Source organism: Geotrypetes seraphini, chromosome 8 (genome assembly GCF_902459505.1).
Source record: "Geotrypetes seraphini chromosome 8, aGeoSer1.1, whole genome shotgun sequence".
In the NCBI taxonomy this organism is placed as follows: Eukaryota; Metazoa; Chordata; class Amphibia; order Gymnophiona; family Dermophiidae; genus Geotrypetes; species Geotrypetes seraphini.
Genome location: NC_047091.1, coordinates 189,494,057 through 189,513,801, shown reverse-complemented (window position 1 = coordinate 189,513,801; position 19,745 = coordinate 189,494,057). Strand labels below are relative to the sequence as shown.

Sequence of the window (19,745 nt, the reverse complement as noted above, 5' to 3'; positions counted from 1 at the left end):
CCCACACATCTGCTGTTGGAGGTATTCAGCAAACTCACCCATCACCAACTGCTGTATGTTGTTATACAACTCTAGGTCTTTTCCAAGCCTCCTTTGGTTTAAAAAAAAACAAAACCTCATTCTACATGACATTGCTAAGAGCAACATATTCCACAAGCCTCACTCAGCCTGTATTTATCAAGTCTTCCCCATCCAAGGACTTCCTCCATATGTACTCAGACCACCACAACACCCATCTCACCTTCTTCAATGCTTCTGTCCGCCACCCATCCCAGATCTTTACCTCCCACCTAGGAGCCAACTCATCCAACATTTTCTCTAAACTCAAAATGCCATCAACCAGCCATCTCCTCTACAAAGAATCATACGTCTTTCAATTCACTGATGTCAAAGTGCAGCTGCATCTGTTCCATCCAAGTCCAAAAGCCAAAATACCAAAGAAACCACAGCACAATCAGGCCAACCAACAAAGTCAGTCGTCAGGGGTTGGCACATCACCTCCTGCCATCCATAAGACAAAACGGCAATCAGACAGGATTTATGATCACATTTTATAGATAGTTGCTATCATTAGTTTGACATTCTAAATGTTTTGTGGTTCTGGTTATTGAAGTTTTCCTTCTTTTTAGATATATGCATGGCTAAAAAACAGGTTAAGGGATTATTACAGACCTAGGAGATACAAGTGAAGGACAGGACCACCTAAATTAGAAGCAAAAAGCACTAGTCCTCAAATTAAGGTAAAATAAAGGGCAAACACATGCTGTTTAACTGAACCTTTATTGATACACGAGTACACTGTCAAGCACCAGTATCTGTACACTTCAAAACATGCTTTGCTGCTTCAAGGCAAAACAATGAACACTAACGCTGAAAGAAAATACTGTACTAACAAGTTAAAAAGTTTACTGCGTGCTAGACTCAAGGCTGTAGCCCAAAGTGCTGCTCCCATCTTGCTCAGATGATTCTTAACCTCATCTTGCCCTTCAAATGTAAAATGGACACTTGTCACATAAGCCATGCTGATTAAGAACTTAAGTGCTGCTCTGACTGGGGGGAGACAGAAAACAGACTAAGCATTAACTTCAACAGGAACAGAGACATCTCTCGCCCACTCCCAGGTTAGGATTCCACAACTGCACGTCATCTGGCCATTACAATTAGTCAAAAGATAGCAAAACATCTGACAACTTCAGTCTTAGGCTTAAGACACTAATTCTCTGTATTGACTGGGCCATTCCATCAAGCTACATGCACTTCAGTTCTACAAAGCTTTGCAGTCTAGGTATTTAACTACACACAAAAAAGTGAAATACCAGACCTAACCTTCCCCTCTTCTGAAGACACTTAGCATCCTTTGGACTGGCAGAAGAAAAGCCTTTAGCCCTTTTGTCACTGCCAGGTGTAGTTCATTCCAAAGAGCCTTACAAGAGGATATTTGGGCTCAATAGCAAAAGAAAGTCACTACATTAATCTGGATCTAGCTTTTCACACTAAGTGCTAAGAAGTGTAAGCTGGTGCCAGTTCTGTCTGACTTCTATTTTCCAGACAGCTGTTCATAAAGCTTTGGGACATAATCATCCCACTCAGCCTGCCAACAAGTGCCTGCCAGCGGCGCTTCCAGCTTGTACTTCTTACGGAAGTCTACCAGCCGGAACTTCCCTCGATGTTCGCCAGAGCGGTTGGACAGGATAGGCTCATCACATTTCAATGGTCCTGTTTGTTTGTATACCAGCCAGATGTAGCGGTGCAGCCCTGGAGGAAGAAGTACAAGTTTAGCGGGGTAAAGCTGAGGCTTATTCTATATACTATTACTCCTGCTGCAATTCTGTGCTATGCAAAGTTCCTCAGGGACATGTAATTACCAGAGGTCTGTGCAGAATTTGGTATCAGGCAGCACTCTTCAAATCGCTACCAGCCACAACTTCAGGCAGCCGGTGTGGACTCTACAGGCGTCCCACCCTCAATGATGTCACCTACGTTTTTTCGGCATGACTAGTAGAGGGAGGCCTGCAGAGCCGCAGCAGGCTGTCACTGACTAGAATCAGCATCACTGAGGTAGTGGACAATGGGGAAACAGATGTTGACTGGGTGTGGAGGTGGGAGCAGGGGGTGAAAAGTTCAGTTCAATTTATGTGATAAATCACCAATATAAAACCAAAGTTAAAATTTAAGCAGTATACAATAAAAATTGGGGTGGGGGAACTAAAAACATTTAAATTAACTAAAAGGAAAAAAAAGCATATTGAGCAACACTGGAGATATAAGGAACGAGGCAAAAGGGTAAAATTACAATATTTGAAGAGGTTAAAGGAAAAAACAAGGGGAACGGAATAAAGTTATCAGATATGCTGGCTGGGGGACACAGGGGGAGAGAGATATGCTGGCTAAGGGGGGTGAGAGATGCTGGCTAAGGTGGGGACAGGAGGGGTGAGAAGGTAAAAGATGTTGGCTGGGGATGGGATAGGGGAGAGAGAGCGATATGCAGATTTGAGGGGAGAGAGGCTGGTTAAGGGGTGGAAGACACTGAACAGAGAGAGGCAAAGTAAGAGAAGAGATCCTAGATGGAGACTAAGCACAGAGACAGGGACATTGAAGCAATGCTCAGCACAGAGAAGAACAGACATGGTAAAGAATGCTTGATGGGGGCATTGTTTGAAAAGAGGCGATTGATGGAGGCAAGGGAATGGGGAGAAGCTCAGGATAGAGACAAGAGGACAGATGTTGGACAGGACACAGGGACAAAATGTAAAATGGACAGGTGATCCTGGGAAGACTTATGAAAAAACAAAGGAAAGCAGAAAAGGGGACTGAGAAAAAATGGAAAAATAAACTGCTCAGGCAAGAAAAGATAGAAAAAAGTGTTTAATTCGGAATGTTAGCTTTCACAAATGGTTTTCAACAAAGGCAAAGTGAAGTATAGTAGAATATCAGTTGATCTGGAACCCACGGGGATTGGTGGATACCAGATAACAGCACGGCAATGGTCTTGAGCCACAAACCCCCTCGCTACCTCCTTCTCGTGCCTCCTGCTGACCACCGCACTTCGGATAAAGAAGAGAGGGAGGGAGGGGGTAAGGGAGTTCGCTGCTCAGGAGTGCCGCTGCTTCTGCCACTCAGGGGTTTGAGCGAGGGGGCTTTGTGGCTCAGGACCACTGCCACACTTGTGTTTTGGGGCAGGAGGGAGGGGAGTTCATAGCTGCTTCGAGGCTTAAGGTAGGGAGGATTTGCGGCTCAGGCCGCTGCCACGCTTCGGGGGACTTTTTTTTCCACCAGCGATTTTTTTGCCAGTTGTGCGAGTCCCGGTTAACCAAGACTCTAATGTACTAAGGTGGGCTTTCACAAAGGTGTGCTGCTAGAAGTCACTAAGCAAGAAAAACTTGAACATAAGACTGACATTTTCTCTACTATAATTTCATGAAAATACTGAAATTCTGGATAATATTGTTTAAACTGTCAAAAAACCAGGGAGTGATGTCGAGCTGCTAAGCAGAGAGCTCTCTATAGAGCACACAAGCAGGGCTCCCATGATGATGGTGCACGGCAGAAAACAGTGTTTTAGCCTTTTGGTTTAAGCCTCTGGGTGGGTGGTTAATCTGCTCACACAGAGGGCCCTGCTTTCACCATTTTAATTATATTTAATTATTCTCTCTCTCTTGTTTATATGTTCAGCATTTGGATTTTCTTCATGGTGCTGCAGTACTGACCTGTTCCTTTAGGTGGGCCAGCACCCACGTAGTCCACAAGCACATGTCCACTACTGATGTCACTTCCTTTCATATTTACCACTAAGAAGTGGTTCCATTCCCTACAGGAAAGAACAGACGAGCTTAAGCATTAGAAAATTAGAGACATGGCTGCATTTTCACCACTATAAAAAAATTCCCTCAGGAGTAAATACTAAACAATGAAAAGAGTGGAAAGGGTAGATGTGAATCGCTTGTTCACTCTTTCCAAAAATAGTGGCATGGGGGCATGAGATGAATAGGAGGCATGAGATGAAGAAACTAAGATTTAAGTTTGATAAGGTTACACTAAGGACTGCGATAGTGTTTTTAGCACGCACTAAACCCGCGCTACACAGCTAGAACTAACACCAGCATGCAGCAATTCTGCACACGCTAAGCAAGCACTAAAACTGCTATCGTAGCTTAGTAAAAGGAGCCCTAAGTTACCTTCAACTTCACTGGTTGCCAATAGACTCTAGAATTCATTTGACAATATTTTCTCTTGCTCTATTATTGCTAAAACAATACACTAATTATGGAACTCAAAATAATTGAAAACTAACATTTCTATCATGCAAAGGCCCACATACTGGGCTCCCAAATCATGAAATGCATCACTATTACATATTACTAAGATAAATTATAATAGTTTTTTCTGCTATCAAGACTATGCTGTTTAAGAAAGGGTGGTAGTTGCATGGAATAGTCTCCCAGTAGAGGTGGTGGAGACAAACACTGTATCTGAGTTCAAGAACGCATGGGACAGGTATGTGGGATCTGTTGCAGAGAGGAGGAGATGCTATCTGGCCTTTATCTGCTCTTATGTTTCTATAACTAAATCCTCAATTTTTGTGATAACATTTTATTGAAGGAATCAAATAAATATACAATAAGAACATAAGCAATGCCTCTGCTGGGTCAGACCTGAGGTCCATTGTGCCCAGCAGTCCGCTCACGTAGCAGCCAAACAGGTCCAGGACCTGTGCAGTAAAGCACAGTTACTTACCGTAACAGGTGTTATCCAGAGACTGGGAGGCCAAGGTCCACTGAGGAAGCCTCAGGTGCAAGCGGGCGAACGGTGTGACATGCACTGTCGACGCCATATGGCCGAGTAGAACCATAAGACCCTGTGCCGACACCGAAGTCTGCAGCGAAATCTGGGAACTCAGGCAAAGCAGGGCCTCCAACCGCGGAGGCGGGAGGAACGCCCGTAGGCAAACCGTGTCCAGCACGGCCCCGATAAACTGAAGGGATTGAGCCGGGCACAACTGAGACTTGGGAAAGTTCACTTCAAACCCCAGACGTTGAAGGAAGATGATAGTCTGTCGGGTCGCTGAGATAACCCCCTCCCTGGAAGAGGCCTTGATCAGCCAATTGTCCAGGTAGGGAAAGACCTGCAGACCCTGAGACCGCTGCGACAACTACCATACACTTCGTGAAGACTCGAGGGGACGAAGCCAGCCCAAAGGGGAGGACCCGATACTGAAGGTGCAACTCCCCCACCTGGAATCGAAGAAACTTGCAGAAGGCGGGATGCACCGGAACATGGGTGTAAGCCTCCTTCAGGTCCAGGGAGCACATCCAGTCCCCTGCTTCCAACAGCGGGTACAGGACCGGAAGCGACAACATACAGAACTTCTCTCGGACCAGGAACTTGTTGAGCTTCCAGAGGTCCAAAATGGGGCGCAAGTCCCCGGTCTTCTTTGGGACCAAAAAATAACGGGAGTAAACCCCCCGTCCCCGTTGCGTGGGGGGTACCGGCTCCACTGCCCGAAGTCTCAACAAGGCCCTGGCTTCCGAGAGGAGGAGAGGGAGCTGGTGTCGACTGGAAGGAGCCGCATCTGGCGGGTTTTCCGGCGGCGGCGTCAAGAAGTTGAGAGAGTAACCCTCCGAGATGACACGGAGTACCCAAGCGTCTGAAGTTATCCGAGCCCAGACTGAATGAAAGGCTCGCAATCGGCCCCCGATGGGAAGCGGGCTCGGCAACAGTGCGGAGGGGACCAGCCCCCATCTGCGCAGCACGTCAAAAAGACAGCGCGGGCTTAGACGCCCCTTGCGCCTGAGGCTTCTGGTTGGGCGCTCTGCTCTGCTGAGGGGGACGCCGAGGTGGAGGCCTGGAAAACGCCGGCGTCGACTTCTGTGGGTAGCGGCGTGGTGGCGGTCTGAACGGTTTCGGAGTCGCCACCCGGGGTTTGGGACGGACTAAAGAGGCGATGGAGCGCTCATGTTCCGACAGGCATTTGGTCGCCGCCTCAAGAGATTCATCAAACAATTCAGAGCCTACACATGGCAAATTGGCCAGGCGCTCCTGCAAATTCGGGTCCATATCAACCGTGCGGAGCCACGCGAGACGGCGCATGGCCACCGCAAATGCAGTGACCCGGGAGGACAACTCAAAGGCGTCATAAACAGCATGGAAAAGGTACAGACGCAGTTGAGACAAGGAGTCCATAAATTTGCCAAAGTCCCTCTTATGGGAATCCGGCATGACCCCGTGATAACGAGGCATCGCCTTCACCATGTGCCGCAAATAGGATGAAAAGGTGAAGGCATAATTAAGGACCCTGGTTGCCATCATCGAGTTGTGGTAGAGGCGACGACCAAACTTGTCCAGGGTCCGCCCCTCCCACCCAGGCGGGACTGCTGCAGAGACCCGAGAAGGCTGCGATTTTTTCAACGCCGACTCGACCAACAAAGATTGGTGGGACAACTGCACCTTCTCGAACCCCTTACAGGGGACAGTACGGTATTTCGACTCCATTTTGAAAGGAACCGCCGTGATGGTCAGAGGGGAATCCAAGTTCTTCAGAAACGTCTGGTGAAGCACCTTGTTCAAAGGCAGACACGGAGACTCTCACGGAGGAGAAGGTAGATCTTGTTCCTCCAAAAATTCCTTAGTGTATTGAGAGCCCGACAAAAGGTCGAGATCCAATGCCCTCCCCATGTCCAAAACAAATTTCGAAAAGGAGGAGGGCCTGGAAGGCGGGGAAGGAGAACGAGAGGCCCGCTCCGCCAAAAAGGAAGGAGAAGCCTCACGGGAATACCAGGGTCTACCCGTGCCAGACTCCGAGCCCCAGGAAGCCACACCCAAGGACTTGGTTGGGGTCGGAGACCTCCGATGCCCCGAGGACCCCCTGAGGGAAGTCCCCAGGGTACGAGGCACCAAGGCAAGCTCCCTCCCCTTCGGCGAGGGGTCGCTCGATAACCCACCCTCAGAAGAACGGAAAAGCCTCGGATTATCGAGGCGGAGCTCCGAGACGCGCAGGGTCTCCGTCCCGGTCGGCGAGGAGCAACCGCGTCGTCGAGGAGAGCCCCGAAGACGTTTGGGCTTCCTCGCCCGACGCTTCGCCCGAGGCCGACACGAGGGCGATGTGCCCCGGGAGGACCTCGACGAGGAAGAGGTGGAGGAAATCCGGCGAACCCTACGCACCTTATCCCGAGGCCGCACACTCCGCTCAGGCTGGTCTACTACCGAGGTCGAGGGCAAGGACGGGTTCGAGGGCGACCTCGGTCTCGAGTATTCCCGTGGGGCACCCGCCTTCGACGCTCGGGGCGGGGCCGAGGACGACCCACCCGCCCCCGTCGAAGAGCCCGAGGATGGCTTCTTGGATGACCCTGGAACAGAAGAAGGAAGTGAGGACTTACCCACTGTTGACTTCAGGGTCGAGGACGCCGGCTTCGACGAGGAAGGTTGACGTGGCGAGGTCGAGGGAGTCGAGGCCGAGGTCAAGGCCGGGGCCGAAGCCGAGGCTGACGTCGAGCCCTTCCCCGCCGCGGGGTCCACAGCAAAGAGGTCTGCCATTCGAGCGCGACGGCGGCGGAGAGCTCTCGGCTGAAAAGTAGAGCACCGAGTGCAGGAGTCAGTTGGATGCTCGGGACCCAGGCAAAGCAAGCACCACCGGTGGGGATCAGTTATGGAAAGCAACCGATCACACCGGGTGCATTTTTTAAAGCCCGTCAAGGGACGGGACATGAATCAAAAAACTGGCCGGGAACGAACGAGGTCCCGCGGCCGCGGCTCCCGGGAGCCCCCGGAGCCGAACGAAAAAACTCTTTTTTTATTTTATTTTTTTTACAATACGCACACGCGAACGAAGAATATAAACAAAAAACAAGCACAGCGACCTAGAAAAAACAATCAGTCGTGGTGGCAGAAGGCCAAAATGCACGGAGCACAAAACGAACAGGGCTTCTGGCTCCGCGGAAAAAACAGAACTGAGGACCACGAGGTGGGGATGCGCCCTCTAGTGGGCAAGAAGGCATGCACATGCGTGGTGCAGCATAGCAAACTTGAAACTTCAATCAAGTTTGCTTGAAAAGCTGTTCGCGCTGGGGCTCCGTAGATGACGTCACCCACATGTGACAATATCATGCCTGCTTGTCCTGGGATAATCCTCTATCTATACCCTTCTATCCCCTTTTCCAGCAGGAAATTGTCCAATCCTTTCTTGAATCCCAGTACCGTACTCTGCCCTATTACGCAATCTGGAAGTGCATTCCAGGTGTCCACCACACGTTGGGTAAAGAAGAACTTCCTAGCATTCGTTTTGAATCTGTCCCCTTTCAACTTTTCCAAATGCCCTCTTGGTTTTTTATTATTTGAAAGTTTGAATAATCTGTCCTTCTATACTCTCTCTATGCCCTTCATGATCTTGTAAGTCTCTATCATATCCCCCCTAAGTCTCCTCTTCTCCAGGGAAAAGAGTCCCAGTTTCTCCAATCTCAGCGTATGAAAAGTTTTCCATCCCTTTTATCAGACGTGTCGCTCTCCTCTGAACCCTCTCGAGTAACGCCATGTCCTTCTTAAGGTACGGCGACCAATATTGGACGCAGTACTCCAGATGTGGACACACCATTGCCCGATACAATGGCAGGATAACTTCTTTCGTTCTGGGTGTAATACCCTTCTTGATTATACCTAGCATTCTATTTGCTTTCTTAGCGGCCGCTGCGCACTGTGCCATCGGCTTCATTGTCATGTCCACCATTACCCCCAAGTCCCTTTCTTGGGTACTCTCATTCAATAACAAAGAAATATTCATTACAATTAAATTCATAATAAAACATTTGCATACATATTTTATCATTCCTCCAAAATATATTTCTATATACCTAATCTATTTTTCCTATATCCCCCTTACCCCCCTTCATTCTATTTATTTCATTTATACTTTAGATTTTTTTTTAATATTATTATATTATAATAAATGAATTAAACAGAAATACATTTCAAGAAATTTAACATATATTAAAATCATCATTCCTATTTCTCTCCATACCCTAGAATGAAAGGTGACATGAAATACCAAATAAATAATACTAAAAACATTTACTTAAATTTAATATAAAGTATTAAGAATCATACTTCTTGCTTTCGAGGATAATTTTGTATATAAGGGTCCCAGATTTTTAAAAATAAACGTGTTTTTAGGAAATTTACGAACCTCCAAAACCTCAAATAAAATTAAACAAAGGAATTTTTTATATTTCAGTTATGAATGATTGTATCCAGCTTCTTATTTTATAAACCTCTCTGAACTACAACCGGTATGAATGATATAAAAATACTGGATAAAAGTAATGTAATGATATGGTCTCATTATATTCTGACTTTGATACAGAGGGTTTAGCAGAGGGATGCTGAGAGCATGACGTGAGCCTTTGAAAACTATCTTTCAGGTTGCAGAGCCTGTTCCCCCCCACTCCCAAAGATCTGTGCAGATAGGGAAAAATGCTTGAGTACCTGAATAATTTGTAATCTGCATAGACCTGTAGGCTATGTGGAATATAAATAATTAAAATATCTTCAGAGTAACTGTTCAAACCACTTCAAGTCCAAATGACATGCAACTAGCATGGCAAATCTCTCTCAAAATTTAAGAGACTAAAAATCCTCAGTTTAGTTATCAAAGTTATTTTTCTATCGATTCCTTGATTTTAAGATGTTCTACAAGTACGGATCCCAACCTCTCTGACTCACTTACATATCAAATTCGTCCAAATTCATCCAGTCCTTAAACACTGTAAGAACAGCTATCTGGGAGTTCAGATTCCACCATTTCATTCGAAATTGGTAGCAGTGGTATTTTTCATTATTCCCTTTATAACTTTACTTTGTAGCGTTACTCTTATTTATATCTAAATTTATTCAATTTTATTTATATTCAAGATAACTTATTGTTCAATTAAACTTAGCTTTTATCATTGCAGGTTCCCCTTCCCCTACAAGTACGGAAGCAGAATGGATGATTTCCTAAAAGAAAGACAAGCTCTGTCCACAGGCAACCAGCTACCTTTGAAATATTGCTTACTTCCACCCCCCTCACCTGTATTTGGGGTTCTTTCTGCTGGGGGCATCTGGGTCAACCAATGCCAAAGTGTAATAGCTGTTTGGATCAGCACCATCCCATGAAATGCTTGTTGGTCTGCTCTGAGCCTGCAGCAATTGGAAAAATTGTTAATGCAATTTATTTGTATTTAGTGCATCAAAAACGGAGCCAATTGTCAAGAAGCCATCAGTGGAATGAATTACAATGCCCAAGGGTTAACAAATTTTACTTCTTTCAACTGTCAGTTTTGACAGGTCAACCCAAAATGATTTGCAAAAGGAGACATTCGATCTCATTTGCTAGTTCTTGTCTTTCAGCCCACCCCATGTACACTCCAGCAAAGTTTGCAGTATGTAAAAGAGAAGGGGTTAAGGGTGACAATGTCAAGGACAGGTAAGAGCTGGCAGTATCTGACCGTGGCACCCTGCCTTGGCTTCTGCCCAAAGTGGGCACCTGGGCTCAGGAGTTGGTTGCAAGCGGCTTCTGGGCTACTCCAGAGGAGCAAGAGGCCACCCTGGACCCCAGCAGCAGCTTCTCCAACCTCTCTTCTTGCAGCCTCTGGCTGGGGTCCAGATATTCCCCTGGCCTAGAGGAGCCCTCCCCCCAACTCTTGCCCCTCTCCTCACTCCTGCCCCCACTCCTCCCCCCTGCCCCCACTCCTCCCCCTCTCCCCACTCTTGCCCCTCTCCTTACTCCTGCCCCCACTCCCCACTCTTGCCCCTCTCCTCACTCCTGCTCCCACTCCTCCCCCTCTCCTCCCCCTCTCCCCACTCTTGCCCCTCTCCTCACTCCTGCCCCCACTCCCCACTCTTGCCCCTCTCCTCACTCCTGCCCCCACTCCTGCCCCCACTCCCCACTCTTGCCCCTCTCCTCCCCCTCTCCCCACTCTTGCCCCTCTCCTCACTCCTGCCCCCACTCCCCACTCCTGCCCCCACTCCCCACTCTTGCCCCTCTCCTCACTCCTGCCCCCACTCCCCACTCTTGCCCCTCTCCTCACTCCTGCCCCCACTCCCCACTCTTGCCCCTCTCCTCACTCCTCCCCCCTCCTCCCCCCTCTCCCCACTCTTGCTCCTCTCCTCATTCCTGCCCCCTCCTCCCCTGCCCCCCACTCCTGACCCTCTTCCCCTCCTGCCTCCCCCGCTCCTCTCCTCCTGACCCCACTCCTGACCCTCTCCCCCACCCTCTGTGAAGCGAGGCCGTGCGCAGGCCAAAGGAAGGCGGTACCTGCGTGGGAGTGAGCACTTTGCCCAGCTCGTCTACCTCCACCGAGCCATAGTGGACCCGCAGCGGGTGGGCCGGCTTCTCCTCCACCTCGTGCAGACTCAGCGGCCCCTCCCACAGCCCCACGTCTACCGGCATAGCCGCCCCCTCACGAGAGAAAACGAAAAAGAAAACGGACAAACGCCCGACGAAACAACAAGCCTCTCTCGCGACGCCAAGAAACGAACTAGCGGCGCGCGCCCCCATGCAGCCATTTAAAAGGAGCGGGGGCGGGGCTTCGGCTTCCACGCGCGCACATTCCGGCTTCCTCGGGCGCCAAAGAAACCTCTAGAAAATGGAGGCGGAGCGCCCGAGTCACCAAGGACGGGGCAGCGGCCACGTCCCCTCTGAGACCGCGAGGCCAACGAGGATGTCGACCTGTAGGGGAGCTGCTCTTTGGACGAGAGCGTGCGCCGGAGTAACTAGGGGAGGGGCTGGGCCGCGGCCACGCCCCTTCTGAGACCGCGAGGCCAGCGAGGATTTCGACCTCTAGGGGAGTTGCTCTTTGGACGAGCGCGTGCGCCGGAGTAACTAGGGGAGGGGCTGGGCCGCGGCCACGCCCCTTCTGAGACCGCGAGGCCAGCGAGGAATTCGACCTCTAGGGAAGCTGCTCTTTGGACGAGAGCGTGCGCCGCAGTAACTAGGGGAGGGGCTGGGCCGCGGCCACGCCCTCTCTGAGACCGCGAGGGTTTCGACCCCGAGGGGAGCTGCTCTTTGGACGAGAACATGCGCCGGAGTAACCAAGGGAGGGGCTGGGCCGTGGCCACGCCCCCTCAGACCGTAAGACCAGGGAGGATTTAACCCGACGGAGCAGTGACTGGCTGCGACCACAAGGGGAGAGCGAGGGACGGACGCGATTCTTTTCAAGGCTTCCCAGCATCTCCCGCCCTGCTCTTGTGCGCATGTCAATCTCCCCCGTGCTGAATTCTGGCACCGTTTTCGACGGTTTTAGTCAAGGGCAATCTTGCCTCACCAGTCTACTGCGTTTCTTTGAAGGGGTAAATGAGCAGGTGGATCAGGGGCATAGTAAGGGGGGGGCCACCTGCCCCAGGGGTGGTCTTTCTAAGGGGCACAGGCACCTGTCCTCTTTCCCCACACCCCTGCCGCGTGCGTGTGCCCCTTCCATTTTCTCAGCAAGCACTTGGAACATGAAGGAGGTATGGGGTAGGGGAAGGGGGTGCCACTGCCCGAGACGCCACTCATCTGGATAAAGGTGAACCGGTTGATATTGTGGATTTGGATTTTCATGAAAGACTTTTGAAGAAATTAGAAACTAATGTCCTTTTATGTCAAGAAGTTGTTCATCACCCAGAGAGTGGTAGAAATCTGGAACGCTCTTCCGGAGTCTGTTATAAGGGAAAACACCCTCCAGAGATTCAAGACAAAGTTAGACAAGTTCCTGCTAAACTGGAACGTACGCAGGTAAGGCTAATCTCAGGGCACTGGTCTTTGACCTAAGGGCCACCGCGGTCTGACCCAGCAGCGGCAATTCTTATGTTCCCGCATGTCTTTCTCAATAACAGACTATGGACTTTTCCTCCAGGAACTTGTCCAAACCTTTCTTAAAACCAGCTTGCTATCCTCTGGCAACACTCCTACCACATCTTCTGGCGTTCCAGAGCTTAACTATTCTCCGAGTGAAAAAAAATTTCCTCCAATTGGTTTTAAAAGTATTTCCCCGTAACTTTATTGAGTGTCCCCTAGTCTTTGTAATTTTTGATGGAGTGAAAAATCGATCCCTTGAGAAAAGGAGACTGCAACGGGATATGATCAAGATTTTCAAAATACTGAAAGGAATCGACAAAATAGAGCAGGAAAAAAAATTATTTACAATGTCCAATGTGACACAGACAAGAGGACATGGACTGAAGCTAAGGGGGGACAAGTCCAGGACAAATATCAGGAAGTTCTGCTTCATGCAACGAGTGGTGGACACCTGGAATGCTCTCCCAGAGGAGGTTATTGCGGAATCCACCGTTCTAGGATTTAAAAGCAAACTAGATGCACATCTCTTTACAAGGGGCATAGAGGGATATGGGTGACTAAAATTATGCCAGGTGTACACCTGGCTGGGCCTCTGTGAGTGCAGATCGCCAGACTTGGACCGAAGGTCTGATCCGGAGATGGCAGTTCTTATGATCCACTTGTACCCGTTCTACTCCACTCAGAATTTTGTAGACTTCAATCATATCTCCCCTCAGCCATCTCTTTTCCAAGCTGAAGAGCCCTAACCAATTTAGTCTTTCCTCATACGAGAAGAGTTCCATCCCTTTTACCATCTTGGTCGCTCTTCTTTGAACCTTTTCTAGCGCCACTATATCTTTCTTAAGATAAGAAGACAAGAAATGAATGCAGTACTCCAACTTGAGATTGCACCATGGAGCGATACAGGGGCATTATAACATTCTTAGTTTTGTTAACCATCCCTTTTTTTATAGAAAAACTTTTTATTGGTCAAAAGCACAGTCAAAACCAACAGAATAATAATACAGCATAGACCAAATTTTCCAAATCATAAAAACTACTCCCTCTCCCCACCCAAAAAATAAAGAAATAAATAAAAATTATACAAGAAAATAAAAGGCATGGAGCAGCAAAAGAGCAAATGTCAAAGACAATTCAAGAAAAAACTACACAGTCAAATATTCAATACATGGCTACGAGCATACCCGGTCACAGAGGCCCAAAAAGGCTCCCAAGTAAGTTGTAATTGATGACCCTTAACAGAGTCCATCTCAGGAATGTCGCAACGTTCCATCTTCAATTGATGAATCATCAAGGATCACCAATGTGCCAAGGTAGGAGGATGTGCATCCAGCCAATGTACTAGAATAGCTTTCTTTCCAAACAGTAAGGCACGCTTCAAAAAAGAGCGTAGGCCTCTCGGAACAGGATGAGCCAAGGCTGAAATAGTGAAAAGCATCTTGGGATGAGGCAAGCAACGTGTTTTCCAAAGCTGAGCAATATGATGAAGAATCTTCCAAAATCGCAAAACAACTGGACAAGAATAAAACATATGTAACCATCCCTTTTTTTAATAATTCCCAGCATCCATTTGCTTTTTTGGCCACTGCCACACATTGGGCGGAAGGTTTCATCATATTAATTTAATTAATTTTTTATTTTTATTTCTTATATACCGCTATACCGTGAAGTTCAAAGTGGTTTACAATCAAGATACATTTTGTCAGTACATGGGATACAAGGTGGAAAGAGAGTATAAGTTAGTCTCAAATCTTGAATTGGGATGGTGGCGAGGTAGAGAAGAGGGCTGTAGAGAGCATGAGGTGGGTTGGGAATTTAGAATTTGTTAAACAATCGAGTTTTCAGGGATTTTCTAAAGTCAGCGTATGTAGTGGCCTTAAGTATGGGTTTTCCAAGCCTTGTGTTCAGCCTAGCTGCCTGGAATGATAACATTCTATCTAGAAACTTTTTGTATTGGTAAGATTTCAGGGAGGGGTAATTAAATAGGTTTGTTCTGCGAGTCCTCTTGTAGGAACCGTTGAGAGAGAACTGGGAGACTAGGTAAGCTGGAAGAATCCCAAAGAGAGCTTTGTAACAAATACAAGCAAACTTGTCTACAATGACACCCAGATCCTTTTCTTGGGCACTAACCCCCAAGGTGGACCCTAGCATCCGATAACTGTGATTCAGGTTATTCTTCCCAATGTGCATCACTTTCCATTTGTCCACATTAAATTTCATCTGCCACTTGGACTCCCAGTCTTCCAATTTCCTATGGTCCGCCTGTAATTTTGCACAACCTGCATGCGTTTTAACGACTTTGAACAGTTTAGTGTCATCTGCAAATTTAATCACCTCACTTGTTCCAATTTCCAGATCATCCATAAATAAGTTAAATAGCACCGGTCCCTGTGGCACTCCACTGTTTACTCTCCTCCATTGAGAAAAATGACCATTTAACCCTACCCTTTGTTTTCTATCCGATAACCAATTCCTAATCCACAACTGAACTTCGCCACCTATCCCATGACTCTTTAATTTTCTCAGGATCCTCTCGTGAGGAACTATCAAAAGCTTTCTGAAAATCTAGAAACACTATATCAAATTTATCAACATGTTTATTCACATCTTCAAAGAAGTCAAGCAAATTTGTGAGGCAAGATCTCCATCGGCTGAACCCATGCTGACTCCGTCTCATTAAATCATGTTTGTCTACATGTTCCACAATTTTATTTTTTATAATCGTTTCTACCATTTTGCCTGGCACCAAAGTGAGGCTTACCATTGTGTAGTTTTCCAGATCTCTCCTGGAGCCCTTTTTAAAAATCGGCGTAACATTGGCCACCCTCCAATCTTCAGGTACTAAAGACGATTTTAGCAACAGGTTACATATCACTAACAGCAGGTCAGTAATTTCATGTTTCAGTTCTTTTAGTACCCTGGAGTGTATACCATCCAGTCCTGGCGATTTATCATTTTTTAACATATCAATTTGTCTCAGTACATCTTCCAGATGCACTGAGATTTCTTTCAGTTCCTCCGCATCATCACCCTTGAAAACCATTTCTGGTTCAGGTAGATCTCTTACATCTTCTTCCATAAAAACCGAAGCAAAGAATTAATTCAGTCTTTCCGTTATGGCCTTATCCTCCGTGAGCACCCCTTTCGCTCCTTGGTCATCCAACGGTCCCACAGATTCCCTCACAGGTTTTCTGCTTCCGATGTACCTAAAAAAATTGCTATGAGTTTTTGCCTCTTTTGCAACTTTCTCTTCATGTTCTTTCTTAGCTGTCTTTATCAATGCTTTGCATCTAACTTGCCAGTGCGGATCCTTTTTCCATTCTTTAAAGGGTGAGTTTTTGGCTCTAATAGCTTCTTTCACTTCACCTTTTAACCATGCCGGCTCTCGTTTCCTCTTCTTTCCACCTTTGCTGATACGTGGAATGCATCTGGTCTGGGTTTCCACAACGGTATTTTTAAATAACATCCACGCCTGGTTTACAGTCCTAACCTTTGCAACCGAACCTTTTAGCTTCTTTTTAATCATTTTCCTCATTTTATCATAGTCGCCCTTTCGAAAATTAAACGCCTCTACAGTAGATTTCTTTTGTGACATTACTCCCGGTATCAGCTCAAGTTCGATCACGTTGTGATCAATGTTTCCCTGCGGACCCAACACAGTTAACTCCCGTACTATGTCTTGCATTCCACTAAGGACCAAATCTAAAATAGTACCCCCTCTTGTCGGTTCCTGGACCAGTTGCTCCAAGAAGCAGTCATTTATGACATCTAAGAATTTTACCTCCCTAGCACTCCCCGATATAACATTTAACCAGTCAATGTTGGGGTAATTGAAATAAAAAACCAAAAATTATGCTTGACACAATGTTGGTGCTCACTCCACTGACCACTGTGCACTACAATACAGGATATGGGCAAGTCACAGTCTATTGCTCTCAGCGGAACACAGCATAAATATATGTTGAGAATAAAGCCTCAGTTAATGCTTCATGGGCTCAAACAAAACCCCCACAGTAGTATATTCTGCCAACTTGTCACATTGTCCACATATATTATATGCACAGGATCAGTCAGCATCTGATTGTTTCAGCTACCATGCCCCTGACGCAGCTGATTTTGTCAGGAACTTTTGTTTGAATCCTGGGAGTATATTTAATAAAGACTGTTTCTTCATGTAGGGGATAATGTTGCGCAGAGGTCAAAGCTACAGCCTCTGCACCCTAAGGTTGTGGGTTCAATCCCATGCTGCTCCTTGTGACCCTGGGCAAGTCACTTAATCCCCCATTGCCCCAGGTACGTTAGATAGATTGTGAGCCCACCGTGACATATAGGGAAAAATACTTACCGTATTTCTTGCTCCATTAGATGCACCTGATCATAAGACGCACCCTAGATTTAGAGGAGGAAAACAAGAAAAAAACCATTCTGAATCAAATTATCCCTGCCAGGCTCTGCACCCAACCCCACACTCCTTGTCAAGCTCTGCACCCTGTCCCCCCTCCCTGCCTGGCTCTATACCCTATCCCCCTCTGGTGGTCTAGTGGTAAGCCGGGACAGGGCAGGCAGGGACAGGGTAGGCAGGCCTAGTGGCAGGCAGGCAGGTAGGGACAGGGTAGGTAGGTAGGCACGCAGGCCTCTTTCCCCCCCCTGGCAGGCAGCAGGAAAGCTCCGGCCTCTCCCTCCTCACCCCAGGCAGGCGGCAAGCAGCAGGCAGGCCCCGGTCCTATTCTTCCTTCCCCCCCCCCCCCCCCCCCGCGCATAACTTTTTTTTAAACTTCTGGTGCCTGACTCGCTGAGAGCAGCGCACAAGGGTTGCTGGCTGCCTGGTCCCCACCGAGAACGGCAGACATGGCTACCTCTTCTGATCTCTTGCGGCATAGCAGCACACCAGGTTGCCTGCGGGAAGCAGCACAGGACCAGGTAGGCAGCTTGGTGCACCGCTATGAGAGAACAGAAGAGGAGGCTGCCATATCTGCCATCCATTCTCGGGGAAACGGTGGGGACCAGGCAGCCAGCAACCCTTGTGCACCACTCCCAGCGAATGAGGCACCAGAAGTTAATAAAAAAAGGGGAAAGGGGGGAGGAAGAGGGCCGGCAAGCAAGGGAGGGTTGCAGCATTAAAATAAGTTAATGGTAGGGGGTGCTTTGGGTATTCTCTCCATAAGATGCACCCTTATTTCCACCCACTTTTTGGGGGAAAAAGTGCGTCTAATGGAGGAAAAAATATGATAAGTACCTGAATAAATTAATGTAAATCATTCTGAGCTCCTCTGGGAGAATAGTATAGAAAATTTAATAAATATTATTATTAGGTTTTTTTTATATACCGCCTATTAAGGTTATCTAAGCGGTTTAACAATCAGGTACTCAAGCATTTTCCCTCTCTGTCCCGGTGGGCTCACAATCTATCTAACGTACCTGGGGCTATGGAGGACTAAGTGACTTGCCCAGAGTCACAAGGAGCAGCGCGGGGTTTGAACCCACAACCCCAGAGTGCTGAGGCTGTAGATCCAACCACTGCGCCACACACTCCATGTTTTGGAGCCATGAAACTTACAAGTTATTCCACATTTTTCATTTCAATGAGGCAAATCCATCTTGCAAATGGGCTCAAGTAGAGGGAAACCAAGCCATTGTGACATCATCAATAAGGTTGGCTTTTAGGCATTGGTGGAATGAGGCATTATGACATCACAATACAAGGAGCCACTGAAAAGTTCTCAGCCCAACCAAAAAGAGAATGGGGAGATTGTGGCACGGTGGTAGCAAGCAGGAGTTTTACTCTGCAAATCGATAGTCTTGAGCGCTGGTGTCACAGCCCTGAAGCAGTGGCTTAAAAGCCACAAAATGATCATCGGCCTGGCTCTTTTCTAACTAGCCTGTTTTTCTAGTTAGTTTTGACTATTTTCAGGCTCCTACCTGCCGTTTTTGCCAGTGATGCTTGGATGGAAGAGAGTGGGAACACCTCTCCATGTCTGAGACTTTTCTTTTGCTTTAAAATACTTTTTCTTGTGTTGGTGTGTACTAGAGAATGACATGGTGGTTGTTACCCGCAGCTAGCTGCAGGTAACCTGCCAAAACGGTGACAAAAAAAAGGTCACCGCGAGTACGGGGTCAAGGCTATTCACCGCCCCATGGAGTGGTGAATGGTCTTGTCTGCATAGTTAAAGGAGTGAGCATGCGTGGTGAACGAGTACGCAGTCCGGCAGCCCCCTCTCTCCCGCCGGCTGGCTTTGTATCTCACTCCCTCCCTTTTCCTTACCTTCTCTTCGTGGCGATTTCTTTAAGGCTATGCATTGTATTGCAACCGGAGTCTTGAAGTCGCTTCGCGTGTGGCTGCTGGAAAAGTCTCCTCTGAAGCAACTTCCTGTTTCCGGTTACATCGGAGGAGACTTTTCCAGCAGTTAACGCGACGCAACTTAAGGCTCCGGCTACAATACAATACATAGCTTTATAGAAATCGCCACAAAGAGAAGGTAAGGGGAAGGGAGGGAGGGAGATGCACGGCCAGCGGGAGGGAGCTGTTGGACCGTGCAAAGGGTGCTGGGGGGGGAGTGGAGAGGAGAAAACGCTGAAGCAGCCTGAAGGGAACTGGTGAAGAAAGAGAGGGGAGAATACACTGGGAAATGGGGAAGCAAGTGTAGGGGGAAGACGCTGGGAAATGGGGAAGAGAGAGTGGGGAGGAGACACTGGGAAATGGGGAAGAGAGAGTAGGGAGAAGACGCTGGAAAATGGGGAAGAGAGAGTAGGGAGAAAATGCTGGGAAATGGGGAAGAAAGAGTGGGGAGAAGACACTGGGAAATGGGGAAGAGAGAGTAGGGAGAAGATGCTGGGAAATGGGGAAGAGAGAGTGGGGAGAAGACGCTGTGAAATGGAGAAGAGAGAGTAGGGAGAAAACGCTGGGAAATGAAGAGACTGTGGGGAGAAGATGCTGGGAAATGGG

At 47.9% G+C, this 19,745-nt stretch overlaps 2 protein-coding genes across 2 annotated transcripts in view; one reads left to right on the top strand and one right to left on the bottom strand.

Annotated features, from left to right (window-relative positions):
- Positions 1-761: 761 nt before the first annotated feature.
- On the bottom strand, positions 762-11,683 carry PEBP1 (phosphatidylethanolamine binding protein 1). Its single transcript, XM_033955199.1, has 4 exons — positions 11,282-11,683; positions 10,055-10,164; positions 3,708-3,808; positions 762-1,755 (listed from the first exon to the last, which is right to left on the bottom strand). Exons 1-4 carry the CDS (start codon positions 11,522-11,524, stop codon positions 1,538-1,540), a joined length of 672 nt encoding a protein of 223 aa, XP_033811090.1. The 5' UTR covers positions 11,525-11,683; the 3' UTR covers positions 762-1,537.
- A 345-nt stretch (positions 11,684-12,028) lies between these two features.
- Positions 12,029-19,745, top strand: part of VSIG10 (V-set and immunoglobulin domain containing 10) — an 84,744-nt gene continuing 77,027 nt past the window's right edge. The window contains exon 1 of the mRNA XM_033955197.1: positions 12,029-12,315. The gene's annotated coding sequence lies outside the window, so the exon portion shown is untranslated. The remainder of the gene's footprint in view (positions 12,316-19,745) is intronic.